Source organism: Paecilomyces variotii (genome assembly GCF_004022145.1).
Source record: "Paecilomyces variotii strain CBS 101075 chromosome Unknown C8Q69scaffold_1, whole genome shotgun sequence".
NCBI lineage: Eukaryota > Fungi > Ascomycota > Eurotiomycetes > Eurotiales > Thermoascaceae > Paecilomyces > Paecilomyces variotii.
In genome coordinates this window covers 1,798,073-1,820,252 of record NW_021167140.1, presented here as the reverse complement: position 1 = coordinate 1,820,252, position 22,180 = coordinate 1,798,073, and the positions used below count along the sequence as shown (strand labels likewise).

The following is a 22,180-nucleotide window of genomic DNA, read 5'->3' as shown; positions in this document are numbered from 1 at the left end:
GCTCTAGTGGTAAGTTAGAGATGGTCCACCTGGTAGCGTCAAACTTAGGGTAACTATCTACTAGTACTCGCAGGGAGGACGATCGAACTGACTGCTGGATATCTAATTTAGTAGTTTATAGTTAACTACTCTCTGAGTTGACTACGAGGAGATCACGATGAAGTATGGAAGCCAACTGACAACCGAGTAATTCTCGATGATATCTACTGTAAGTAACTATGTACATGCAACTACACAAGTGGTAAAACTCCAGGAACCATTTAAGGGCGTACCGCTCACGCCGTCCGGCGGGCCTGTTGCGCGTACGCCTCGTAGAACAAGCCTTCTTCCCTCTCGATCAAGGTTTGTGGATGCCCGCGCTGCGCCACACGACCGTGATCCAACACCAGGACCTGATCAAAATCTACGATGCTGTCCAAGCGGTGCGCTATGGCCAGGATGGTGCAGTCACGGAACTGGTCGCGAAGGACCGTTTGGATGCGCGCTTCGCTGGCCTGGTCGAGACTGGCTGTCGCTTCGTCGATGATGACGACCTTGCTACGATTGACCGCCGCGCGCGCCAGAGCAATCAGCTGTCGCTCACCTTGTGAGAAATTTTGTCCGTTCAACTCTACCATATCGTCGAGCGTCCACTGGTGCGTGCCTACGACCGCGTCCAGGACCGACTGAAGATGCTCATCAGAGACGGTCCCGCTGAGATCCAGATTGAACCGGATAGAGCCGTTGAACAAGGTGGGATCCTGTGGGATCAGGCTGATTCGCTGTCGCACCCGTTCGGCGGGCAGAGATGAGATATCAACATCGTCGATGCGGATGGTGCCCGAGAACTGGGTCGTTAGTCGCAGTAAGCTTAATGCGAGCGAACTCTTCCCGCTACCCGTCCGTCCCACTACGGCCACGCGTGTGCCTGGAGGCGCATGGAAGCTGACGTCTCCAAGCACCTCCTTGCTGTCGAGCGAGTAACCCACGGTGAGATGCTGAACATCGACGTTGCCCTGGGTGGGCCAGTCGTCGGGAATTGCATCGTCTGGGGAAGTCTCGCCGGGGTCTCGTGGCACGTCTTCAATGTACTCGTCGATGCGCTGTACGCTGTTCATCTCCACTTCAAGTAGACTTGAAAGATATACCAGGTCTGGCATGGCCGTTAGCAGTCTAGTCCAGGGCTCGCTTCAGGTCGAGAGCTTCTGCACTTACACATAAGAGAGGTGCACAGCCCTGTGGTCAGTGTTAGTCCCAGACCCATGAAGGATGGGTTTAGCCCCGGTCGCAGGTACGCTAACACGGCGGCTGAAAAGCAGATCAGCGAGGCATATAGATCCATTCGGACAGCTAGCCACCGCTGCAAGTCGCTGACAGCCTCCCACGATCGAACATGGTATTCAACTTGACCGATGAACCGGTCCTGTAGGGTCCTCTCTGCACGGTACGCGCGGATAGTGACGAGCCCCGAGGCAGTTTCCGCAATGCTGTGATGGAGAGGTGACAGACTGGCAGCGTACAGTCTCTTTACTGCTGTGGATGCAAATCGGTACCGGTACCCCGTATAGATCCCTAGTCCAGTGAGTACGACAGCTGGAAACACGAAGATGGGCACCATCGAAGCCACGGTCAGAATTCGTAATCCGATGGACAAGTACGTTTCCAAGACAGGTCGCAAGGATCTCATCAGCGTATCATCCAGACTCGTCATGTCGGTGGAGAAACGATTGATCACTTCACCAGCTGGTGTATTCACGATCCATGTGTACGATGCACCAAAGACCGTAGCAAGCAGCTTGACGTGTTTATCGCGGCTTACCCTCAAGGCACCTCTGTACAGGAGCAAGAGAGAAGCGGCCAAGAGAGCGAGCTGAGCAGCACCCAGACCTGTCCGGACGATGAGCAAGAATCTCAATGAATATATTGGCTGTCAACGTACCGCTAAAAATCCCAAGGTAGAAGCCGGCAGAGGTGCCAGGCGGAGCACAGAACGTCGCAAGGGTCCAATAAGAAAGCCATCCAGGAAGGACGACATCCATGGCTTGCGCGACCATCATAGTTATGAAAGTTAAAAGGACAAAGGGCCAACGGCCCAAAGACCGTATGTATTTGAAAACTGAATCAAGTCAGCACGAGAAGACTACCTCGAAGGAGAGGGCTCGATTCACCGTAAGCCGTTCCCAGTAGGCCGCGACGACTACTGTCAAGGATGAGTGGGGTTTGCTTTCCACTGTCGGTATTTCTCGGACTGGTCAACTCAATGGCGTTTTCAGCAGGAGTTCCTATAGGTCTGGGAGGCGTCTCGGGAGTACCAGGGACGGCCAGCGTTAGGGTAGCGGGCTCCGCGCGATCACTGATGCTGAGGTCGTTCTCTGTCTTCCTGATGATCTCCTGGATAGTTCCGTCGTCCATACGAACTATTAAGTGAGCTTTCTCGAGACATTTTGCGTCATCGGTGACCAGGATCAATGTCCGATCCTTCATCAACGGACCCAAAATGCAATTATCGACTATGAACGTAGCTGTAGCCGAGTCTAGAGCGGACAACACATCGTCGAGGATGACGGTGTTTGCACTGGAGTATAGCGCACGAGCCAGTGCAATGCGTTGCCGTTGTCCGCCCGAGAGTGCGCTGCCGGCTCCTCCAACATCTTTCAGATCGCCTTCTTCAAACTCAGCCAGATCTAGCTCTAAAGCGCACATCTTCAGAACTTGCTTGTACCGCTCTCTGATGAGCGGGGACCCAAACAGAATATTGTCCCGAATGGTACCATTTTGAAACCAGGGATTCTGGGAAGCATAGGCAACAGGCTCAAATGGTGCGTCTCGTAATCTCACGGTACCCTCATACTGCCGTTGCTCGGACAAAAGAGACTGTAGAAGGAGACTCTTTCCACATCTGGCAGATTTCGTTAGCACGTATTCCACGTATTCTGCATGTGACTCATTGATACGCTTACCCCAGTGGACCGCTAATGACGTTTAGCCCTCTCCTGACAAACTGGACGTTCAAGTCTCTTAAGAGCATCCGAGACGATCCATCCGCATTAAGGACACCGAATCCCGCTCCCTGGAAACCGATACTATTCCTAGACCAGTTTGTTGATGTGGGATAGAGTGAACCTGCTGGAAGATCTTCGTGATCTAGAAATTCACATAGTCTGTTGTAGCTCACTGCCGCTTGCGCATATTGTCCGGTCCCAAGAACAGCTAGCGAGAGCATGCTTTTGATTATGTTGAATATGGCTATCACAGTGAAGGCGACATCGGCTTCGAGACGTTCCTTCGAGACTGTCGTGTACAGACACAGGCATAGAACAAGTGCCACGAATGTGCAGGCCGTCGAGATAGCTTCCGAAGTCACTATTATTTCTGCTTTCTTCCACAGCGCTTTTAGCTCCTTAGCTCTCTTGTCAAGAATCCCCGTGACAAAAGCCTGCGCGCGCCCAAGCATCTTTATCGTCGCCATGTATCGTATAGCTTCACTTATTTGTGCCACTCGTCCATCTGTTGCCTGCAAAATTTTCGACTGAGCCGCACCCTGTGCCTGCACGATGAATTTTGACAACGGATGTCTGGTGGCGATCAGAAACACAAGACTTGGTATGTAGGACCATCCAATGGTCCTATATAGCATTACCGATGCCACGGAAAGCTCAACTGGCACCATGAATATGGTCATAACTGTGTAGCGTAGAGTGCCAAGTCGGTCGATATCTCCAGAAATGTTATTTTGTAGCTGACCTACGTCGATGTTTTCACCTGGAGGAAACTGGAGCAATCTTTGATACACGGCGGAGATGATAAGTGCTTTCCAGTGACCGATCGTATGCGTGGCGAAATACTCGAACGTCTGCATGCATAGACCACGGAGAATCGGGCATATGCCAAAGAGTAATACAGAAAACCATGGGGCAATTTTCACTTCTCGAGAGCCCTGGAAGAAGAGAAGTAGTTGCTGGAGGCCCCAGGTACCGATGAATTCGAAGAACCCGCAAAGAATCATGAAGAGTGCTGTTATAGCAAGGCGGGGACGAAAAAGCCTCCACATAGCCGTGCGGAATGAGCCGCCTTTTTGGCGAAGTTCGACGTAGTTTTCTAGCCACTTCTCCGGAGAGCTTTGAGGGTGGATAGGCAAGATGTCTTCAGAATCCAAATTTCCGCCATGAGCATAGCTCTTCTTCACTAGAGGACTGATCCAGGAATAGAGCCACCATCGCGACACAGGGGAGCATGTCTCTGAAGGGTGAGGATACTGTTCGGTGATTGGATGATGATATGGGGTTAATAGAGGGATGATAACTGTGCACACACAAGCAGAGAATACTTCGAGAATCCCTCGAGGAGTAAACAGAGGAGAGAAGTCATGCGGGCCAGGAGGAGGCCCATGGGGAGGTCCGTGAGGAGGCCCGTGAGGAGGACCATGAGGCGGAGGGCCTGGAAAGCCATGCGATCCTGGAGGACAATGGCGAGGAGGCAGTGAGGGAAATCGAGGAGGACCATCAGGCCCTGGAGGCCCAGACATCCAAATCGAAGGGTAGAGATAGCGGGGTACGATTGCCGCCAGAAAAAGTGAAGTGCCCAGCAACACTGCATTCCTGTAGGCAATCCGACGCTGTGTTGGGGATATCAAATAGATGATGCGGCTTACGCATAGGAACAGCTAACTCTATCAGTACGGTCATGTCCTTCGAGAAAGATTCACAGGAGCATCACATACCCAGACAGTCCCTACCAGAATTCTCGTCCAGTCATCCAGACGGGTTCGTCGTGATGGCCAGAGGGAGGCAACCACGCAACAACTGCTGCTCCAGAGACCCAAGTAGCCTAGCCACTTATGCCGCCATGTGAAAGCTACGGCTGCGCATCTCGTCCGTCGAATGTAGAACTTGATGTTGAACAGAAATATCAACAGACAGAGAACCGCGAGGATTACTGCACTCTCGAGCGGCAGATACGGCTCTGGTGGACGAGGCGCGCCGGGATGTATTATCAGCGGAGGCCCATGCTGCGGAGGTAAAGTCCCCCGAAATTTCCCCAGGCGCGGCATATTTTAATCGCTGTTGCTATTCACATATTCTTCGAGAGATGACATGTGCCATTCGGGGTGATTTCGCGATCTTGGGTGGCTGCTTCATTTATATCAGCTAGACGCGTGTTCATGGGAAACGAGAGGCCCCAAATCCTCCTCCAAGGGCCCACTTTGTGGTTTGAGAAACATATTTAGACCTGCCACATGGCGGAGGAAGCCTACCGGAGATTTAGCTGTCGAGATTATGCCTGCCATCGCGGACGCGTTCTCGAACGAATCTCCTCGCGCAACTTAGAGCTGAAGCGACCCTAGGGTTATCATTTTTCATGGCTTTCTGATTCGAGCCCAGATTCCGTCATCGAACTTGCTGACGGGGATTTTCGCAGACGATGGCCCTAACGGGAAAATGGAGCTTTGGGGCCGACAAAGTCAAGCCCGGTCGTTCTCGATTGCCAGATGAGGCTAAAATCCTCGCTTGGAATCGACGGCGCGCTGGGTGGACCGAGCTTTGAGTTCTTCCGCTCGTTCAGAATTACTCTACTCTGGTAACCGGCGCGCTCGTTCCTTTTGGATCAGATACAGCAATTGTTGACGGCAGGATGTAACAGTAACTATATATATGTCGACTATGAGGTTATATGTATGCGTTGTTGCGTGAGCGGAATTTTCACGACTCTTATCTCTGTGCTCGAGAATCAACCAAGTTCGCGTCCGCTGCGGGATTTAAACGGCCATCGCCACCCGCCAGTCGCTACATATATAAGCTCCCGAATATGCGTCCTACTTGTTATGGACCAAGGAATGAAGTGATGGACTCTTGCGATGCAGGTTCAAGAAATTATACGCACTAGTTCGCTTGACTCCAACAACAGGAGACAGCTATTATTCTTTTGCTCTTCTTTTCTTCCTTTTCTGAGAGCCCTACTGATCCTGGCAAGGGCCTGATGTAGGGCAGTTTGACAGTCTCAATGAGCCCGATAACCTGCCTTTGATGTTGCGGATGACCGGGTTATCAGTCGCGACTGGTTTGATTGGCACATCACTGACGCCTTTCTATTCTTGAGGCTTTGTGCAACGCAGAGTGATGTCTCACCTCAGGAAGATGTTGTCGAAGCTGGGCCTTTGTCGTATGAACGACAGTGGGAATTGTGCTTATCGGAATACCTCTCGTGGACTCGTGGTTCTTCGATATCTTCACTGACCAGCCAGCCCGGAACAAGAACTGATAAGTAAACGAAACTGGCTTCATGAGTAACTCAGACCTGTGAGATGAAAAGGTTATGCTATGCGGTCAGCTTGAATATCCAAGAGCATCCCAATACGCCTCCCAATACGCCTCCCAATAGCCTCCCAAAGAAATCAACAGTTCCTAGATCAGATCATGGTTTCACACCTGCCTCCTTTGAAAAGAATAACGATTCGACGTGAATGTGTTAGTATGATAGATAACAGTTATTCATCGGAGCACAGCCTAGGCATGCTGAGATATAACTCTATAATGTAGGCAAAAACTGGCCATGATAAGATCTTGCAAGCAACAACATCTTCTCTGTTACGATTGTCCACCTGGGCGTATGGTATGTGGTTTGCCATTGGACAGTTGAGCCATTGAACACGATGACAGAGGTACCTCTGGATCGGATTTTTGCAGAAGATGCTTAGGTCTGGACCTTAAGAGCATAACTAGCGACCTGTCTATTGGCCATAGGCGAAAGTACGCTAGAAGATTTCTTTGAGGATTATTGTGCTTCTATAACCAGATTCCTAGCTTGAGAAGGAGCTATGACCTGTCCTCTGAAGAGGTACAAGCTTGGAAGGCTTAGAACTGTACCAGCCTTACCTATGCTTACCTATCTAGACTCCTAAAGAAAGATTGTGGGACAAGTTTATCTGGTGGGCCGCTGGGTCTCCTGCTTGCGGATCTCGAACTAAGATGAGAACGAACCGGGCTTGGCGGGTGATCAGTCGGTGCTTGTGGATTCAGCCAGAACACTAGCCGTCGCCACGAGGACGCGGACCCTCTGTGGTGCGAGATCGTCTCAGTTCCTATCCCCTAAGACTCCCCAGATTTGCAGCCACTTTGTCAAGCCTTTCTTAGCCGGAGTGTTGAGGCTGCGAGATCAGCTCCCGTTGGAACTGACACGGCCAAACAATGCAGTTTTAACGGCTTGCCTGCCAGCTTAAACCGTCACGATCACTGAACTCGCCAGTCTCTATGGGCGACAATGGCGGGGACAGGACGTTCGAGACGTCGCCCTTCAGCAGAGTCCCAGAAAGGTGTAATTGCGGCTGGGGCGCAAGAAACCGATTATAACAATCCTGACGATCCTGACGATGACGATGTCAAATCAGATAAACCTGTAGGGGAAAACAATGTCGAACCTGACTCGTCCTCAGACGATTCGTATGTCCTTCTATCGCGGCGCGCAACAGCAAAGCGCAAGTGTTGACCTGATGACAGTCCCTATCCAGAAGTTCAGGCCAGCATTCCTCCAGTTGATGAAGATGTGCCTGTCAATACCTTCCGTGCTTGGGTCCTGGGCATTACTGGGACCATGGTCTTAACAGCGTTGAATCAGTTCTTCCAGCTGCATTCGCCACCGAGTAAGTGAGCGGACGCTTCACTAATCGATGATGAAATTAATGCGGAGTAACAGTCTTTCTTTCGCCCTATCTTGCAATATTAGTCACCTTGCCAGTTGGACGACTAATGGAAAGGGTGCTGCCAACGACTATATACAGCTTCTGGGGATGGAATTTTACACTGAATCCTGGACCGTTCAATCAGAAAGAACACTCGATCGTTGCTATAATGTCTACTCTCGCGACAGTATTCGACAATGGCTCATTGGCTTCCGATGTCTACGTTGCATTTGACAAATTTCTTAACATTCCAATTTCGGTTGGATACAGGTTCATGTTCCTTTTGACGTCTCAAGCGCTCAGTTTTGGAATTGCTGGAATACTTCAGAAGTTGCTCGTCGAGCCTGCATTTTGCGTATGGCCAGCTGCCCTTCCAACATGCGCCCTTCTATACACATTCCATGATCGACGATTTGGAGACCAGGAGGCCAATGGGTGGAAGATCGATCGAATGAAATTTTTCTGGATCATCCTTGCCTGCGGCTCGCTTTACCAATTCGTCCCCGGTTATCTATTTACCGGGCTCACCACTTTCGCCTGGATCACCTGGATCAAACCGAACAACGTAACGCTGAACCAAGTTTTTGGCGCGACAACTGGAATGGACCTCCTACCTTTGACCCTTGACTGGAATCAAATCACCGGCTATTTGTATTCCCCACTGCTAGTTCCCTCGTGGGCACTGGTAAATGTTTTCGGGGGAGCGGTTCTGTTTCTTTGGGTTATCGCCCCTGCGCTGCATTGGAGTAATGCATGGGAGGGGTTATACATGCCGTTCTCATCATCTGACACTTTCGATAATACAGGTGAGTTTTTGTTTGATGTTAATGTCAGATCCTTTCAATTAACAACATTCTCTAGGAAGTTCATATAACACGAGTCGTGTAATGAATTCGGACTATTCGTTGGATGATGAAGCTTATCATAACTACTCGCCAGTGTATCTCTCCACTACATCCGTACTTTCGTATGGACTCGGATTCGCTTCGACAATTTCAGTCGTCGTGCATTGTCTGCTACATCATCACCAGATTCTGTGGAGAGGTCTTCTTGCCACGATTGGAAAGTCGGCCACAGTGGAGAAACCTGATATTCATTACAAGGTATCTAACAGCAACATCCCGAACCGCTGGAATGCTTGAAGTAGAGTTAGTTGTGCTGACTGTCAAATAGCTCATGCAGAAATATAAGACTGTGCCGCTTTGGTGGTATGCGAGCGTCTTCTTTAGCATGTTCGGGCTTAGCATTGTGTTTTTGTATGTCTACGATACGGGTCTCCCATGGTATGGCATGATATTAGCTATCGGACTAGTCATTGTCCTCATTATACCAACTGGTATCATGATGTCTGTCTGCAACATCATGCTTTCGACAACCGTTATATCCGCCTTCATAGCCGGGTATCTATGGCCTGGGAAGATGGTGAACAATGTCATGTTTAAGATTTTTGTCCTTGTCTCCTCTTACCAGGGACTGGGATACGTCCGCGACATGAAGATCGGACACTATATGGTATGTCTCTCGTTCTGACGCATATTTATTACTGTGTTGACTTGGCCTCAGAAAATACCTCCGAGGATTACGTTTGCAGCACAATGTGCCGGCATAATTGTGTCATGGTTAACCCAGACGGGGGTCAATTTATGGGCAATGGCTAATATCAATCATATCTGCGAGTCTGAAGCAGATAATAATGTCAGTTCACACCATTGATTGTTCGCTTGGAATGATTCTCGCTGATTCTGAACGTACAGTTCACCTGCCCACTTGCACGGGGATATGCCACAAACGCAGTCTTCTGGGGTCTCATCGGACCAACGAAGCTGTTTTCTTCGGGATCTATGTATCGATCCATGCTGTGGTTCTTCCTCATCGGTGCCGCCGTGCCTATCCTTCTGTGGGCTGTGAACCTGCGCTTGCGTAGCAAGCTTCTCAGCAAGGTAGGAGCATCATCCACTCGGAATGCTTCTCTGATCACTGACTGTGCCATGTTAGATCCACATGCCTGCAATATTCGCATCAACTGCATCCATCCCTCCCGCGACAGCAGCTAACTACATGACCTGGGGTATAATCGGCATATTCTTCAATTTCTATCTGAAGCGCAAATATCATCCGTGGTGGTCAAAGTATAACTATATCCTTTCTGCTGGACTAGACGCCGCTTTGGCTGTTGGAACGTTCTTCATCTTCTTCTGTCTTTCGTATCCTGGTGTCACGCTGAGCTGGTACGGCAATACTATTGCTGATAAAACTGCTGACGGGCAAGGGACGCCCTTGAGAACCGTGGCTCCGGGCGAGACGTTCGGTCCGAGTAACTGGAGATAGATCATACTATGGGGGAGAATGATGATATCTTATAGACGCATGTATATTACCCAGATCGGGCTTTGGGTCACTTCGGCGCTGAGTATCCTATCCAATCATTACAACCTAATTGACTAACTAGTTAACTTAAGCCATCGAGGTGACCTTGAAACAAGTTGTATTTCCTTACCACCCTATAAGCGATAAGCGTACATAGACATGGAGCGTCGGATCTATTGTTTGGAGTCTGCGATTGGTTAACCCTGGCATGTTTGGTTATATTTGAAAGTCATCCAGGTATAGTAGTTCATTTCTTAGTATCCCATCTATCTTTACTCTCTTGCAATTGCAAGGCTTTATCAGTTGAAAGGATGCAAACATTGATTAATCAGGTAATAAGTGCAGGGGGTATCTCATTGTAAATTCCAGATCAGTAAACTATGTGTCAGTAATAGAATCGATCTCACACCATCCATACGAAGTCGTCACTCATTGGACGGCGCGCTTCGTGGAAATAGGCGCGGTGGCAGAGTGGACAGTTGAAATGATCCCCAAGATACCATTTCTCCAGACACTCTTTGTGAAAGACATGCATGCACTTGAGTTGATGGATTTCCTGGGAGTTTAGAACCGGCTCCAGACACACCACGCTGTCAGTCGCGGTTAGCGGTGCACCATGACAGAATACCTAAAGTGACGAACGTACCATATGAACTGATTATCGGCTGCTTCCGGCAGACCCAAGGAACCCTTCACATTAGGCCACCACTGATCGAGTCGGCATATCGGCGACACGGCATCCAGTTTCCTCAGCCTTTCACGGGAAGCGCCTTTGCTTTTTGGGTCCCGGCGAGTATTGCCGCGGTTCACATAGATCATCAAACTAAAGATTTATGGTCATTAACAGGAATCTTGGATGGATTGGCGAACGAGGCCACTCACAGCAGACAGACAACAAAGATAAATATCACACCAAGAGCTACTGATAACAGTACGATGATCGGTTTTCCGAGTTTCTCATCGCCTCGTTTCTCTAACATGGGAAAATGCGTGGCGGAAAGTGGTCTTTGGACGTACATGCGCGATAATCTTGAGGAACGAGGCAAGTTTGCGGAATGTGCTTCTTTGAGGTGATTTCTATTTTTTTAGACCTGTCGATGGATAGACGCTTTAACCCGCAGAATCCTCGTAAGAGCAAAAAGCACTTGGTGACGCACCACGTACTTCTCGGCGACTATATTGCTGAGCTGTGCACCTGTGCGACTGTGCGACTGGCGAAATATTATGTGATGCGTAGAAGAGAATGTCCGTAGATGAATCAATCTCCAGAGCATGGAAGAACTCATACTGCGACGACCAGTTACCCCACTATAAGTATAGGGCTTCGACAACGCGACAGCATCTGCCGATCAAGTACGGCCAACATTCGGACGAGCCTAACGAGAGTGATGAGACCACCGGCTGATCGCGTGGACAAGTATTTAAGCTCAATCAGCGGGACAAAGAGCTAGCTGGCTATCCCGTGGCGCAGGCAAGGATCATGTCATTCGACAACTGAACCCGTCATGCCATGCTGGAAAGGCTGGGCCGATCGGGCATCCTAATATAGAATATTTCATAGAATATTTCATCGTTGCACGGCGTTGCACAGACTCACGTTGTAGTTATTTGGTCCTGTGTCTATCTACCTGAAGATGCGTTTCATCTCGTGTCTGTGCTAGATCTCTGTTAGTATGTATCTCCAGGCGTGAGATACTCTTCGCACTCGTGCGTACTATGAAAGGACGACCTCCCTGTGGATTAGATGGGAAGCTACCTAGGCAATTGACTGTAAAACTAGCAAAAAGCGGCAGCGCGTCGACTTATCCAGCAGACTGCATTTCTAGCTGAGAAACGCTCTGGCAACTGAGATGGCAGCATTTCCGTCTTGGCAGGTCATGTGCGCGGGGCATTGTGGTCGATCAACCATGCCCGAGTCCTTGGTTTATTATTATTTATTGTCCTTCGACTCTCGAGCTTGAACTTTGCGCCTCGGTTGGTTGCTCGTTGCTGAGATACTCCTCGTGCTGGTCAATGGGAAAGGTCCCCCGTTTGATGGATGATCTTATGTTTCAGTAACTAGTGGCTGGTAGATCGCCAGTAGACAAACATATGGTACGTCAACCTTGGCACAGTGTACTCTACATATTCCTGGGATTCGACTGATTTAATGCGCCATATTAAGCGAGAGGAATGCATAAGCGCAGACGGTATTGATTACTCGCTAATCGTTTTTTTTTTGTCCACTTGCGATCCGACGTTCAAGACTAATAAACTGCAGAAGTAGACACGTTCCCTTAATTTCCTGCTATCTCCATACCGAGAGACGTCGCTTGACAGCTCCACGTCCAGAGTCACATTCCAAAGCCTGGACGTGTCAATTCTAGAGTATGGTAACACGGTTGCTTGGGCCTGGAGAAGTTAGTTATGAGTGGGTATTTCTCTAACGACTGTTAGCGCCACGCTGATCCTAGGGCTATCTACAGAGTACATACAAGACCTCGAAATACTACTCTAGTAGGGGGAACGCTTGCCTGAAGTTCTGAACTCCTGAGTCCTGACTAAGACTCAACTAAACGAATCGGGATACGATGACAGACTATCCCGTTACTTAGCCCAGAGACAGGATGCGCTGCTACTGTACTACTGCTCCTATTCCTACCATTCAGTTGACCAGTGAACGAACAGGCCGAAGGCAGTGATTGAAGTCTGAGCGGCCATCTCGCAGATCGAACAAGATCGAGGTCCCTTCAGAGTCCAGACGATCTGATTTCTGCTCCGCCCGGAACAGAGCCAAGACCTCCAGCCAGTCCGCCGTTTGTGCCCTTTTCTGGGGAGTTCGAAAAGGATCGTGAATTTGCGCTGGCCCGCAGCTCAGTGGAGATGAAGTTTACCCCGCTTTTTGGACGCAGCTAGTGTGTCAACCCCAACACGGACTGTGATAATCCTTTCGTCTCGAATATCAAAACAGCTGCCGCTCGTCAGCATCGAGGCTATCATCTTCATCATCAATTCCATTCATCGTTGCGTTTGTCAGAGGATTTCTCCATGGAAGCTCGATGGACGACGTAAAACCTGGCAGCCGGAGACCTCGCGTCCATCGGGCGTGCTTGAATTGCAGGTATATTCATATATTTTTTTGTCAGGGAACATGGTCGCAGTGGCGGTATGCAAGGCGAAGAAGCTTACAATCTGTCACACGCACAGGCGTAAGAAAGTTAAGTGTCCGGGAGATCAACCACAATGCAGCTTCTGCGTACGTTTGGGACAGCGATGCGAGTATCCGAGAAGCCACATGTCCAATTTATCTTTCCACCAGCCCGACGCGACAGCAGCCTATGTATGATCATCAAAAGTCTTTAGTGTTGGGATTATCTTCTTATGATTCTTAGGGAGAGCTAGCGTCGCGGATTTCGATGATCGAGGCCAGACTGACGGGCATGACTCCGGGCTCCAACCTGTAAGGGCAATTCACTGGACACAGATGTCAGAAGAGAAGGAATGCATGCTGATTGTCGGTTTAGTACTGCTGATATGCTAGACATCAATCGATCGCCCGCGGAAACAGCGTCTACACCGAGCTCAAATTCCATGATGATGCTAGACCCAGGAAATGCAGCTAGAGCCACGACGGGCTTTGAAAGACAGGAACAATCTCAAGTGTCAGTCGATCTGAATTTGTGTCTCAATCATCGTATGTGCCTGACATTTTTCTCTCCTCAAACAGTTCCGAAGATCTACCACCCGCCTCTGTCATTCGATCTCTTGTAGACGACTATTTCCGCTATTCCCACAATCAGCCATATTCCTTTTTTCATAGCAACAGCTTTCGCCTTAAGCTAGAGCAGGACCAGCTACCAGGTCATCTCCTTCTCTCGGTTTTAGCATCTGCGGTTCGATTTTCTAGTGAACCGTTCTTTGCAAAGAACCGTGACGCCATGGCGGACTCCTATGCAACACGCGCATGGAAATCTATAGTGTCGGAGTGGCTGTCCGATGGAAGAGAAGGTGATGTAACATTGGTTCAGTCCATGACGCTTCTAGCTATTTTTGACTTCACAGGTATGGTGGACGATTTGTGCAGTTGCGGACTGGTGTGTGGCTGACTAGGTCCTTCTTTTTAGAGTGCAAGCACCGGGCTGCCTGGATCAAGATTGGATTAGCCGCCAGATATGCTCAGGATCTGAATCTGATGTCTGAACCACCGGCAGAACTATCTCCAGCTGACCAGGAAGAACACCGCCGCGCATATTGGTCATTGTACCTTCTTGATAAGCTGATGTAAGCGACAATTTCCATAACGTAGTTATCTATCTCGGTTGAACATTTGCTGACTACGCTCTAGAACTTGTGGTAGGGCCAAGCCCCCGGTGTTCCAGGAACATTACTGCAGAGTCAAATTACCCTGCACCGAGGCAGCGTTTCGGTTAGAGGCGGATGAGAAAAGGTTCAGTATCGAACATTTTACTCGAAACGACAGCCTGGAAACGGATTGCTCTAGTACCTTCGCCAAGGTGATCGTTACCTCATCCGTCCTGTCACAGTGTGCACAATACTCTCTTCAAGGTTATCACTTTCAAAGTCGAAAACCTCCCTGGGACCCTCGCGTAAGTGGATTATCACCAGGGCTCCTCTTGATTCAGGCTCATAAAATCCTAGTCCGATCATGCTATCAATTCCTCGGCGCTCCTCTACCTGGAGACACGGTTCGAATTTGGTCTCGACATCACCGGCGCACTTTTGAGACACTGCGTAGTCGATGGTCATGTGGACTCTGATGCTGCAGAGCCTCTAATCTTCTCATACATCTTATTCCACCTTTCACATTGCCTTCTACATCACCCCTTCCTCCTCCGTCAACGCTTAGAGGAGTATAACGCGAACATCCCAGCAAAGTTTCTCGCTAGGTCAATAGCAATCTGCTTGCAGCACACCCAAGACATTACCCGAGTACTTCGAGAAGCGCAAAAGGCGGGCTGTAAATTGAAGAGTTCATTCTATGGTTTTGCCGTCGTGGTAGCCGGGATGATCAATGCGCTGCATCAACACTCTGAAAACGATTTTGTGCGGCGACAAGCTATAGAAGATCTGCAATTTGATCAGGCGTTCTTAGATGAACATGCGAAATGCTGGAAAAACTCGGTCATCATTGTACGTGTGAAAGCAGTTTACCAACCCAGAATGCTGATTAACATAATGTCGCAGAAAAATGCACTCTCCGAGTTCTCTTTGGAGAGTTCGAAATTCAAAGGACTCATTGAAGCAGAACCGCAGCGAGTGCAACTCGACCCTTCCGATGCTGAAAAGCTCTACTTCCTTACAGATTATAACACCCTTTCTCGACCGCCATCTAATGATGCGTCCCCTCCGTCCTACAACCCAAGACCAGATCCACCTATGCTCAATTCGAGCGCAACTCTAGGTCAACCGCTGTCACATTCAGTTCCACAACACACCGATTTTATGATGCCAAATTCGGCGCTGTTCGGTAGCCCCCCGAATATACCTCCGGGGAGCATAGGAAATCTAAATTTCATACCGGATTTCTATAAAGTAGATGAGTTTGGGGATATGAATCCGGGAAGATGGTCGAACGGCTAAATTGGGAGTGTCCGATAACCTTTCAGTAAGTAGTCGCAATTGTAGGCATCGATGTTAAAGTTGGATTAGGATTCGGAGCTTACTTATCTCGCAGGACTATATGTTTGACGAGAGCAGAAGTCATGAGACATGACGAAGCATTACACTTCGCTTTTGCATCTTTGAGCCCTACGGGTACATAGTGGGTCAAAACTAGTAAGTCATAAGGAGTCGAGGAGAGAATCGATTGATCTTGCCCGGAAGCCCACCAGCCTAAAACACGGCAGCATAGTAACAACCCATAAGACATGATAGGTCCTGCGAAAAGTAGAACTCTGACTCATGCCCAAAGATCAATGACTACCCGACCGGCCAACTGACCAGCCATCATTTTGGCGGAGAGATCGTCGATATCGTTCATTGACCCCTTGACCAATATGGGCTTAACCAAACCTCTGGCTGTGAAATCTAGCGCCTCGTCGACATCCTTCAACGTCCCGGTGATTGAGCCGACAATGTTCAACCTGCGAAGAGCTATGACTAGTGGCGGAGCACCAGCGTTGAAATTTTCCTTCGGGAGGCCAACACACACCATCGTTCCTCCGGCGCGGAGGAGGTAAGGTGCCTGCTCATATGCAGCCTGACTCGGAGCAACAACAACAACCCCATGCGCACCCCAGGTGGTAATCTGCTTCACTCTTTCAGCAACGTCCTTTTCGACAGTGAAATCGATGAACTGTTCTGCACCCAATTTCTCGCACAGTTCCTTCTTTCCGGGACCTCCGTCGATGGCTATGATCCGCATACCCATGGCTTTAGCATATTGTACAGCGAAGTGACCGAGTCCACCGCTTGCTCCCATGATGACAACCCACTGTCCCGCGCGAACAGCGGATCGTCTTAGCGCTACGTATCCCGTAACTCCGCCACACATCACCTAATTGAAAATGGACTGTTAGTTCGGGAGAACCATTTGGTACATATGTGAATGGAAGAGTGCTCACTGGTCCTGCTTCCTCATCTGAGACGCCATCAGGGATGCGAGTTGCGTAACGGGCAGTTGCCGTGGCAAACTGCTGAAAGGTTCCAGCGGCCGTGAAGCCACTATTGAGCTGCTTCGGACACTGGAGTTCGTCTGTCCCATTCGTGCACATCTCGCATTCTCCGCAGACATCAGCCACCCATTTGATGCCTGCCCTATCTCCGACTTTAAACCGTGTCACATTGGGCCCTATAGCCACAACGACACCGGCTCCTTCATGACCAGCAATCTTGGTCATCATTGAGAGACCCCGATCTCCCCAGTCGTTGCGCATGAGGTGCACATCCGAATGGCAGAGCCCAGTACAATTGAGCTTCACCAAGATCTCGCCTTCTCCTGGAGTGGGGACGGGGATCTCTTTGACCACGGACTTTGTATTCGGCCCAGGCGGATCTGTGATAAGTGCCTTTTGTGTTTTTGGAATGTCCATTATGGGATAAGATGATGCGTGAGGACAAGGAATTGACGGCTGTTCACACAATGAAAACTCTATCTTGATACAAGAGATAGGAAGGCGAGTATCTGGCAAGGATAACAGGATACTGGCTTGCTTGACAGGGTGTGACATATATATGCCTTCTGCTTGGATCATGACCCTAGGACCCCGGCGCTTTTGAGTCGAGAAGGGACGGGTACATGCGGGGTATATGCGGTCTTGTCCACGCGGACGTGGATCTGCATTTCCCCGAAGCGAGTCGATTAGAAGGACAAAGAGGGCCAACTGCAGCTCAGGTATTTTTGAAGCGGACCCGCGGATGAAGGATTCCGACCATGGAGACAGCACGTATCTGGGGGCCGGGAGGATATTATGATCTAGTCAGTGATCTTTCCGAGCCGCTGTCATGGGACCCCTGTTGTCAACGTCGTTGGGATTCGATGGGTGTTGTTGCATGCAGATAGATACCCAGATAATATCATGTCTATCAATCAATCGGACCTGGCTATATGAGAATTGACAAGCGTTTTCACGGACTGCAATACTGCAACACAGTGCACAGGTTCGACAGCAGTATAGACAGTAGACACATTGTCGAGATTGTCGGACTAAGAATAATCTGATGGAGATGCTCATTCTTGTCTACATGTGTCATGTGAACTTGGCGTGGAACTATATCATGTATGAGTAGGTTGAAGCCAATCGAGCCCTGTTGCATGACTAGTACGCTCGTAGACAGCAGTCATACTATGTATTCAGTTGCAGCACCGGTGAAATGAATATATTGCTCCTAGCCTCGTACAAAGATATACCTGAATGGTACCATGTTTCGTATGTCAAATAGCAATTATTCCCGCGGATCCGCATCATCATCACCGATTCGACGGTTCTGGAGATTCAGTTTATATAGTTCTAACGCCACCGCGCATGATCTGGGGTCGTTTCAAAAGCATGCACCCGACTGGAATTCGGAGACTGATTTCTGGTATCTACGTATAGTTCTCTACCTCGGCCTGCGTCCCGCAAAAGTTTACTCCGCAAAACTCAAAAAGAATCCACGATAGTTAATTTTATGGAGTTTGTGCTTAAAAGAAAACGCGGGGAACGGACCGCGCTCCGTCCCCACAACGGTATGTTTGCCGAAGCCATCTACCAAGAAGATGAGGTCTACATTCGCAAATGACTTTGTCATCCCGCCTCCAGAGCCCGTACAGGATAAATGTGGGTTCTGAACAGCTAGAGTGAGGAGAAAAAATAGCAATGTCGGTCCGTGATGGCTTGATCATCAGGTGGGGGAGGCTGTTAACTACTACCTAGGTAAGTACGGTAAGGTGACCCTGCCTGGACGAAGAGAAGAAAAGAACAGAAACCAAACTTCTTCCAACTGACCAGGAATAATACCTATAACAACCCACCTGCAGGGAAGGAGAAAAAAAAAAGCAAAGCAAACGACCACGAGACAGGGAACCTATCACAGTATGGCGCACTTCGAAGCACAGGCACTTACCCGGCCTGAAACATTCAATTTCGCTACCGATGTTATCGATTACTGGGCTTCCAAATCTCCCGGTCTCCGAGCGATGTACTGGACTTCGCGAGCGACGGGGGAATGCCGTACACTGGACTACAATCATTTCAGCAGGGAATCGCATCGTGTTGCCACATTACTACGACAACTAGGAATAAAAGCTGGTGATAGATTGATTATCATATTACCTCGGGTAACTGCGTGGTATGTGTACAAAATGAAATTTACTAAACCCCCCAAAACACCCCTGATGAAGTTGTCATGAATCTGCCTTCGGCTCCTGCATGATGTCAAGAAATCTTACTTACACTAAGAACCGATTTCACCGGAATAAAGGTGGGAAGTTGCTATCGCTGCTATCAGAGCCGGAGTTGTTCTATGTCCGTGCACCACTCTCCTTGTCGATAAAGAGATCGAATACCGAGCCCAACGTTCCGGCGCTACAGCTTTTATCGGTGATGAGACGAGCGTTGGGAAGTTGCTCAATGTACGACATCAATGCCCGCAGTTGAAGACAATATTGCAGGTCGGCGGAAATGCTCCTGAAGGAGTGGTGTCGTATTTCGATGCGCTGGGAAAAATCGAACAGCATGTCCAGTTCTCGAGGCAGCCAAACAAGGCGACGGACCCCGCTCTGATATATTTTACCTCTGGCACTTCCGGTCCTCCGAAGATGGTGTTGCATAATCAGATATCGTATCCTTTAGGCAAGAAACTTGAAGTCAGTCTCTGGGACAAGAAAAAGAAATGCTAATACCACGCAGCACACACAAGCACTGGAAAGTATTGGCTTAGACTGAAGCCTGGTAAGGTCTATTGGAATCTAGCGGAACAAGGTGCGTTTGGCTTCTCTGGGAAAGAAAAGCCCAAAGACAAATATAGATGCTGACAATCGTGTGCTCAGGTTGGGCGAAAGCTGGCTGGGCGGTTTTCGCAACATGGAATTGCGGAGCGGCGCTTTTTGTAGAAGATGATCGCAGACCTTTCGACCCCATCCATCTGCTCGATACCCTGCACAAACATCCCGTCACGACACTATGTGCTCCGCCAACCGCATATCGACAATTGGTTCTCCAAGCCAGTCTAGCTCACTTCAGAAAGAACCCTCCCGCTGCCTTGGAACACTGTGTCGGAGCAGGGGAGCCCCTGAATGGTGAAGTGATCAGACTCTGGAAGGAAATGAGCGGCATTCAGATCTGCGACGGCTACGGCCAGACAGAAACGATCCTCGTATGCGGCAACCTTGAAGGAAACGCAATCAAAGTCGGCTCTATGGGAAAACCCGTTCCGGGTGTACCGATGCTGGTGGTCGATGAATCCGGACAGGAAGTACCTTCAGGGACAGAAGGAAATATCGCGCTATCAATAGGCGACGACACTAACCCCCCTTTCTTTGGCATATTCGAGGGATATATCAAGGAGGACGGAAGTGTGCAGAGACCCGTTACAGCCTCGACAGCAGGGAAGACTCTGTTCCTAACAGGAGATCGTGCCACGAGGGACACTGACGGATATTTCTGGTTTGTTGGCCGCTCAGATGATATTATCAACTCATCAGGCTACCGAATCGGTAAGTTCCAACACTCACCGTTCACCTTACATACAAGGACTCCTGATTCTAATCCCAACAGGACCATACGAAGTCGAATCTGTCCTCAAGCAGCATCCGGGAGTAGTCGAGTCGGCCGTAGTGGCTTCACCAGATCCAGAGCGTGTCGAGGTCGTCAAAGCTTTCATCGTCCTCACTGAGGAATACAAGCGAAGAAACCAGGATGAGCTTCGCAAGGAGATCCAGGACTTCTGCAAGAAGATGTCTGCGCCATACAAGTACCCGCGGAGGGTTCAGTTCGTGGAACCGAGTTTTCTCCCGAAAACCATCAGTGGGAAGATTATGCGGAATCGGTTGAGGGCCATGGAGAAAGAGAGAGTGGGAAGTGGAGTCGCTAGAAGTAAGATATAGACGGATAGATGATATAACGAGTCTAGAGTCTCATTTTACTGTTAATAATAACATTACATTGATTGTTCTCTCGAGTGGTATAATCAATAGTTATCACCTGACTCTACAGCCTTATCGATAACAATCAGATAACGATAGTATTAGCGCGTGTTAATATGGACGAATCAAAGTGTCGCAGCCCCTCATAATACGGCCAGCTCCAAAGACCAACTATGAAATCTAATTAACGCGTCGCCGAACGCGTCGGCACGTTTGGCAAGTACTTTGACAAACTTCAGAGACATCGCAGATATGGCTACCACAGCACCAGCAGAGACAGTGCCTGTTCCTCCAGCAGAGTATTCTGCTAAGCAGAATGGGGCTCATTCCTCAAGGCAACATGAGGAGTACCAGTATTTGGACCTCGTGCGCGAGATCCTAGACGAGGGGGAACATCGGCCTGACCGGTACGTCTGATTCCCATGCGCAAGGCGAATTTTGCGTATTTTCACTAGTTTTAGAAAGGTAGAATTGACTGTTGGTATTTATAGCACTGGAACTGGTACATATTCCATCTTTGCGCCCCGACCGCTGAAATTTAGCCTCAATAAGAACGAAACGCCCATCCTTCCGCTCCTCACAACGAAACGTGTTTTTACTCGAGGCGTCATTGAGGAACTGCTCTGGTTCGTTGCTGGAAGCACGTCTTCAATCCCATTGAGTGAGGCCGGCATCAAGATCTGGGATGGCAATGGGTCACGAGAGTTCCTCGACAGCGTGGGCTTGTCGCATCGTGAAGTCGGGGATCTGGGTCCCGTATACGGCTTCCAGTGGCGTCACTTTGGTGCCGAATATGTAGATGCGAAGACGGATTATACCGGCAAGGGTGTCGATCAACTAGCAGATGTGATTCACAAGTTGAAACATAACCCTTATGATCGCCGGATCATCATGAGCGCGTGGAACCCCGCCGATCTGAAGAAGATGGCATTGCCCCCGTGTCATATGTTCGCACAGTTCTACGTTTCCTATCCGCGAAGCGGAACGAACGCATCAGGAGAGGGCCAAAATGGAGAGAAGCCAAAGGGCCATCTTCACTGCCAGCTGTATCAACGAGTGAGTATCACTGTTTCCCTGAGCCTCTTCTCCATACTTGTCTGCTAACATGCTCATGTGAACGCAGTCCTGTGACATGGGTCTCGGTGTCCCATTCAACATTGCTAGCTACTCTCTTCTGACACATATGCTCGCGCACGTCTGCGATCTCGTTCCTGGTAGCTTGACTCACGTCATGGGCGACGCACATGTGTATGTGGATCACGTCGATGCGCTCAAGACCCAGTTAGAACGGGAACCTCGAGAATTCCCCGAGCTGGAAATAGCACGGGAGAAAGGTGGAAGCATTGACGGCTGGAAGCTGGAGGACTTTGTCATCAAGGGATACAACCCCCATAAGACCATTGCCATGAAAATGTCTGTTTGAAGTTTGCTTTGGCTGGATTGGATTGATTGATATATAGATGATTTGGACGAAAAGCTCTACGGTTACACTAGCGGCTCTTAATGCAGGGCATAGAGGAATGAATATCATTTCACAACGTGTTACGATAGTGTGTTGGTACCAAGCTGCGAAAATTTAAGTATCCATTTATTAT

General features: G+C 49.3%; 7 protein-coding genes across 7 annotated transcripts; 4 read left to right on the top strand and 3 right to left on the bottom strand.

The window, feature by feature from the left end:
* Nucleotides 1-275: 275 nt before the first annotated feature.
* C8Q69DRAFT_502954 (putative ABC transporter) lies at nt 276-5,029 on the bottom strand (the record flags this gene model as incomplete). The annotated part of the gene is made up of 6 exons (XM_028632442.1): nt 276-1,132; nt 1,195-1,866; nt 1,919-2,095; nt 2,148-2,878; nt 2,940-4,642; nt 4,700-5,029. The coding sequence occupies 6 exons, from the start codon at nt 5,027-5,029 to the stop codon at nt 276-278; spliced, it is 4,470 nt and encodes a 1,489-aa protein (XP_028489069.1).
* Nucleotides 5,030-7,122: 2,093 nt separating this feature from the next.
* C8Q69DRAFT_25045 (small oligopeptide transporter, OPT family) lies at nt 7,123-10,303 on the top strand. The gene is made up of 8 exons (XM_028626582.1): nt 7,123-7,415; nt 7,473-7,615; nt 7,669-8,460; nt 8,516-8,757; nt 8,828-9,166; nt 9,218-9,349; nt 9,409-9,594; nt 9,650-10,303. Exons 1-8 carry the CDS (start codon nt 7,237-7,239, stop codon nt 9,980-9,982), a joined length of 2,346 nt encoding a protein of 781 aa, XP_028489068.1. The 5' UTR covers nt 7,123-7,236; the 3' UTR covers nt 9,983-10,303.
* Nucleotides 10,304-10,424: 121 nt separating this feature from the next.
* On the bottom strand, nt 10,425-11,040 carry C8Q69DRAFT_440521 (RING finger domain protein; the record flags this gene model as incomplete). The annotated part of the gene is made up of 3 exons (XM_028628660.1): nt 10,425-10,611; nt 10,668-10,844; nt 10,904-11,040. 3 exons carry the CDS (start codon nt 11,038-11,040, stop codon nt 10,425-10,427), a joined length of 501 nt encoding a protein of 166 aa, XP_028489067.1.
* A 2,898-nt stretch (nt 11,041-13,938) lies between these two features.
* Nucleotides 13,939-15,261, top strand: C8Q69DRAFT_440520 (hypothetical protein; the record flags this gene model as incomplete). Its single annotated transcript, XM_028628659.1, has 5 exons — nt 13,939-14,062; nt 14,125-14,281; nt 14,346-14,607; nt 14,660-15,155; nt 15,206-15,261. The coding sequence occupies 5 exons, from the start codon at nt 13,939-13,941 to the stop codon at nt 15,259-15,261; spliced, it is 1,095 nt and encodes a 364-aa protein (XP_028489066.1).
* A 265-nt stretch (nt 15,262-15,526) lies between these two features.
* Nucleotides 15,527-17,052, bottom strand: C8Q69DRAFT_440519 (alcohol dehydrogenase; the record flags this gene model as incomplete). The annotated part of the gene is made up of 4 exons (XM_028628658.1): nt 15,527-15,620; nt 15,685-15,853; nt 15,962-16,517; nt 16,585-17,052. 4 exons carry the CDS (start codon nt 17,050-17,052, stop codon nt 15,527-15,529), a joined length of 1,287 nt encoding a protein of 428 aa, XP_028489065.1.
* A 1,308-nt stretch (nt 17,053-18,360) lies between these two features.
* C8Q69DRAFT_24998 (hypothetical protein) lies at nt 18,361-20,646 on the top strand. Its single transcript, XM_028626574.1, has 6 exons — nt 18,361-18,384; nt 18,451-18,790; nt 18,923-19,293; nt 19,351-19,422; nt 19,491-20,156; nt 20,218-20,646. Exons 2-6 carry the CDS (start codon nt 18,537-18,539, stop codon nt 20,544-20,546), a joined length of 1,692 nt encoding a protein of 563 aa, XP_028489064.1. The 5' UTR covers nt 18,361-18,384; nt 18,451-18,536; the 3' UTR covers nt 20,547-20,646.
* A 135-nt stretch (nt 20,647-20,781) lies between these two features.
* On the top strand, nt 20,782-22,179 carry C8Q69DRAFT_24386 (thymidylate synthase). Its single transcript, XM_028626521.1, has 3 exons — nt 20,782-20,992; nt 21,077-21,641; nt 21,709-22,179. The coding sequence occupies exons 1-3, from the start codon at nt 20,838-20,840 to the stop codon at nt 22,006-22,008; spliced, it is 1,020 nt and encodes a 339-aa protein (XP_028489063.1). The 5' UTR covers nt 20,782-20,837; the 3' UTR covers nt 22,009-22,179.
* Nucleotide 22,180: the final 1 nt, after the last annotated feature.

Coding starts and splice junctions, on each gene's coding strand:
- C8Q69DRAFT_25045 (XM_028626582.1), top strand. CDS start 7,237: ATGGCGGGGACAGGACGTTCGAGACGTCGCCCTTCAGCAGAGTCCCAG. Junction 8,461..8,515: donor TGACACTTTCGATAATACAG/GTGAGTTTTTGT, acceptor AACATTCTCTAG/GAAGTTCATATAACACGAGT. Junction 9,167..9,217: donor TGAAGATCGGACACTATATG/GTATGTCTCTCG, acceptor ACTTGGCCTCAG/AAAATACCTCCGAGGATTAC.
- C8Q69DRAFT_24998 (XM_028626574.1), top strand. CDS start 18,537: ATGGCGCACTTCGAAGCACAGGCACTTACCCGGCCTGAAACATTCAAT. Junction 19,294..19,350: donor TCAGATATCGTATCCTTTAG/GCAAGAAACTTG, acceptor AATACCACGCAG/CACACACAAGCACTGGAAAG. Junction 20,157..20,217: donor CTCATCAGGCTACCGAATCG/GTAAGTTCCAAC, acceptor TAATCCCAACAG/GACCATACGAAGTCGAATCT.
- C8Q69DRAFT_24386 (XM_028626521.1), top strand. CDS start 20,838: ATGGCTACCACAGCACCAGCAGAGACAGTGCCTGTTCCTCCAGCAGAG. Junction 20,993..21,076: donor GGGGAACATCGGCCTGACCG/GTACGTCTGATT, acceptor TGGTATTTATAG/CACTGGAACTGGTACATATT. Junction 21,642..21,708: donor ACTGCCAGCTGTATCAACGA/GTGAGTATCACT, acceptor ATGTGAACGCAG/TCCTGTGACATGGGTCTCGG.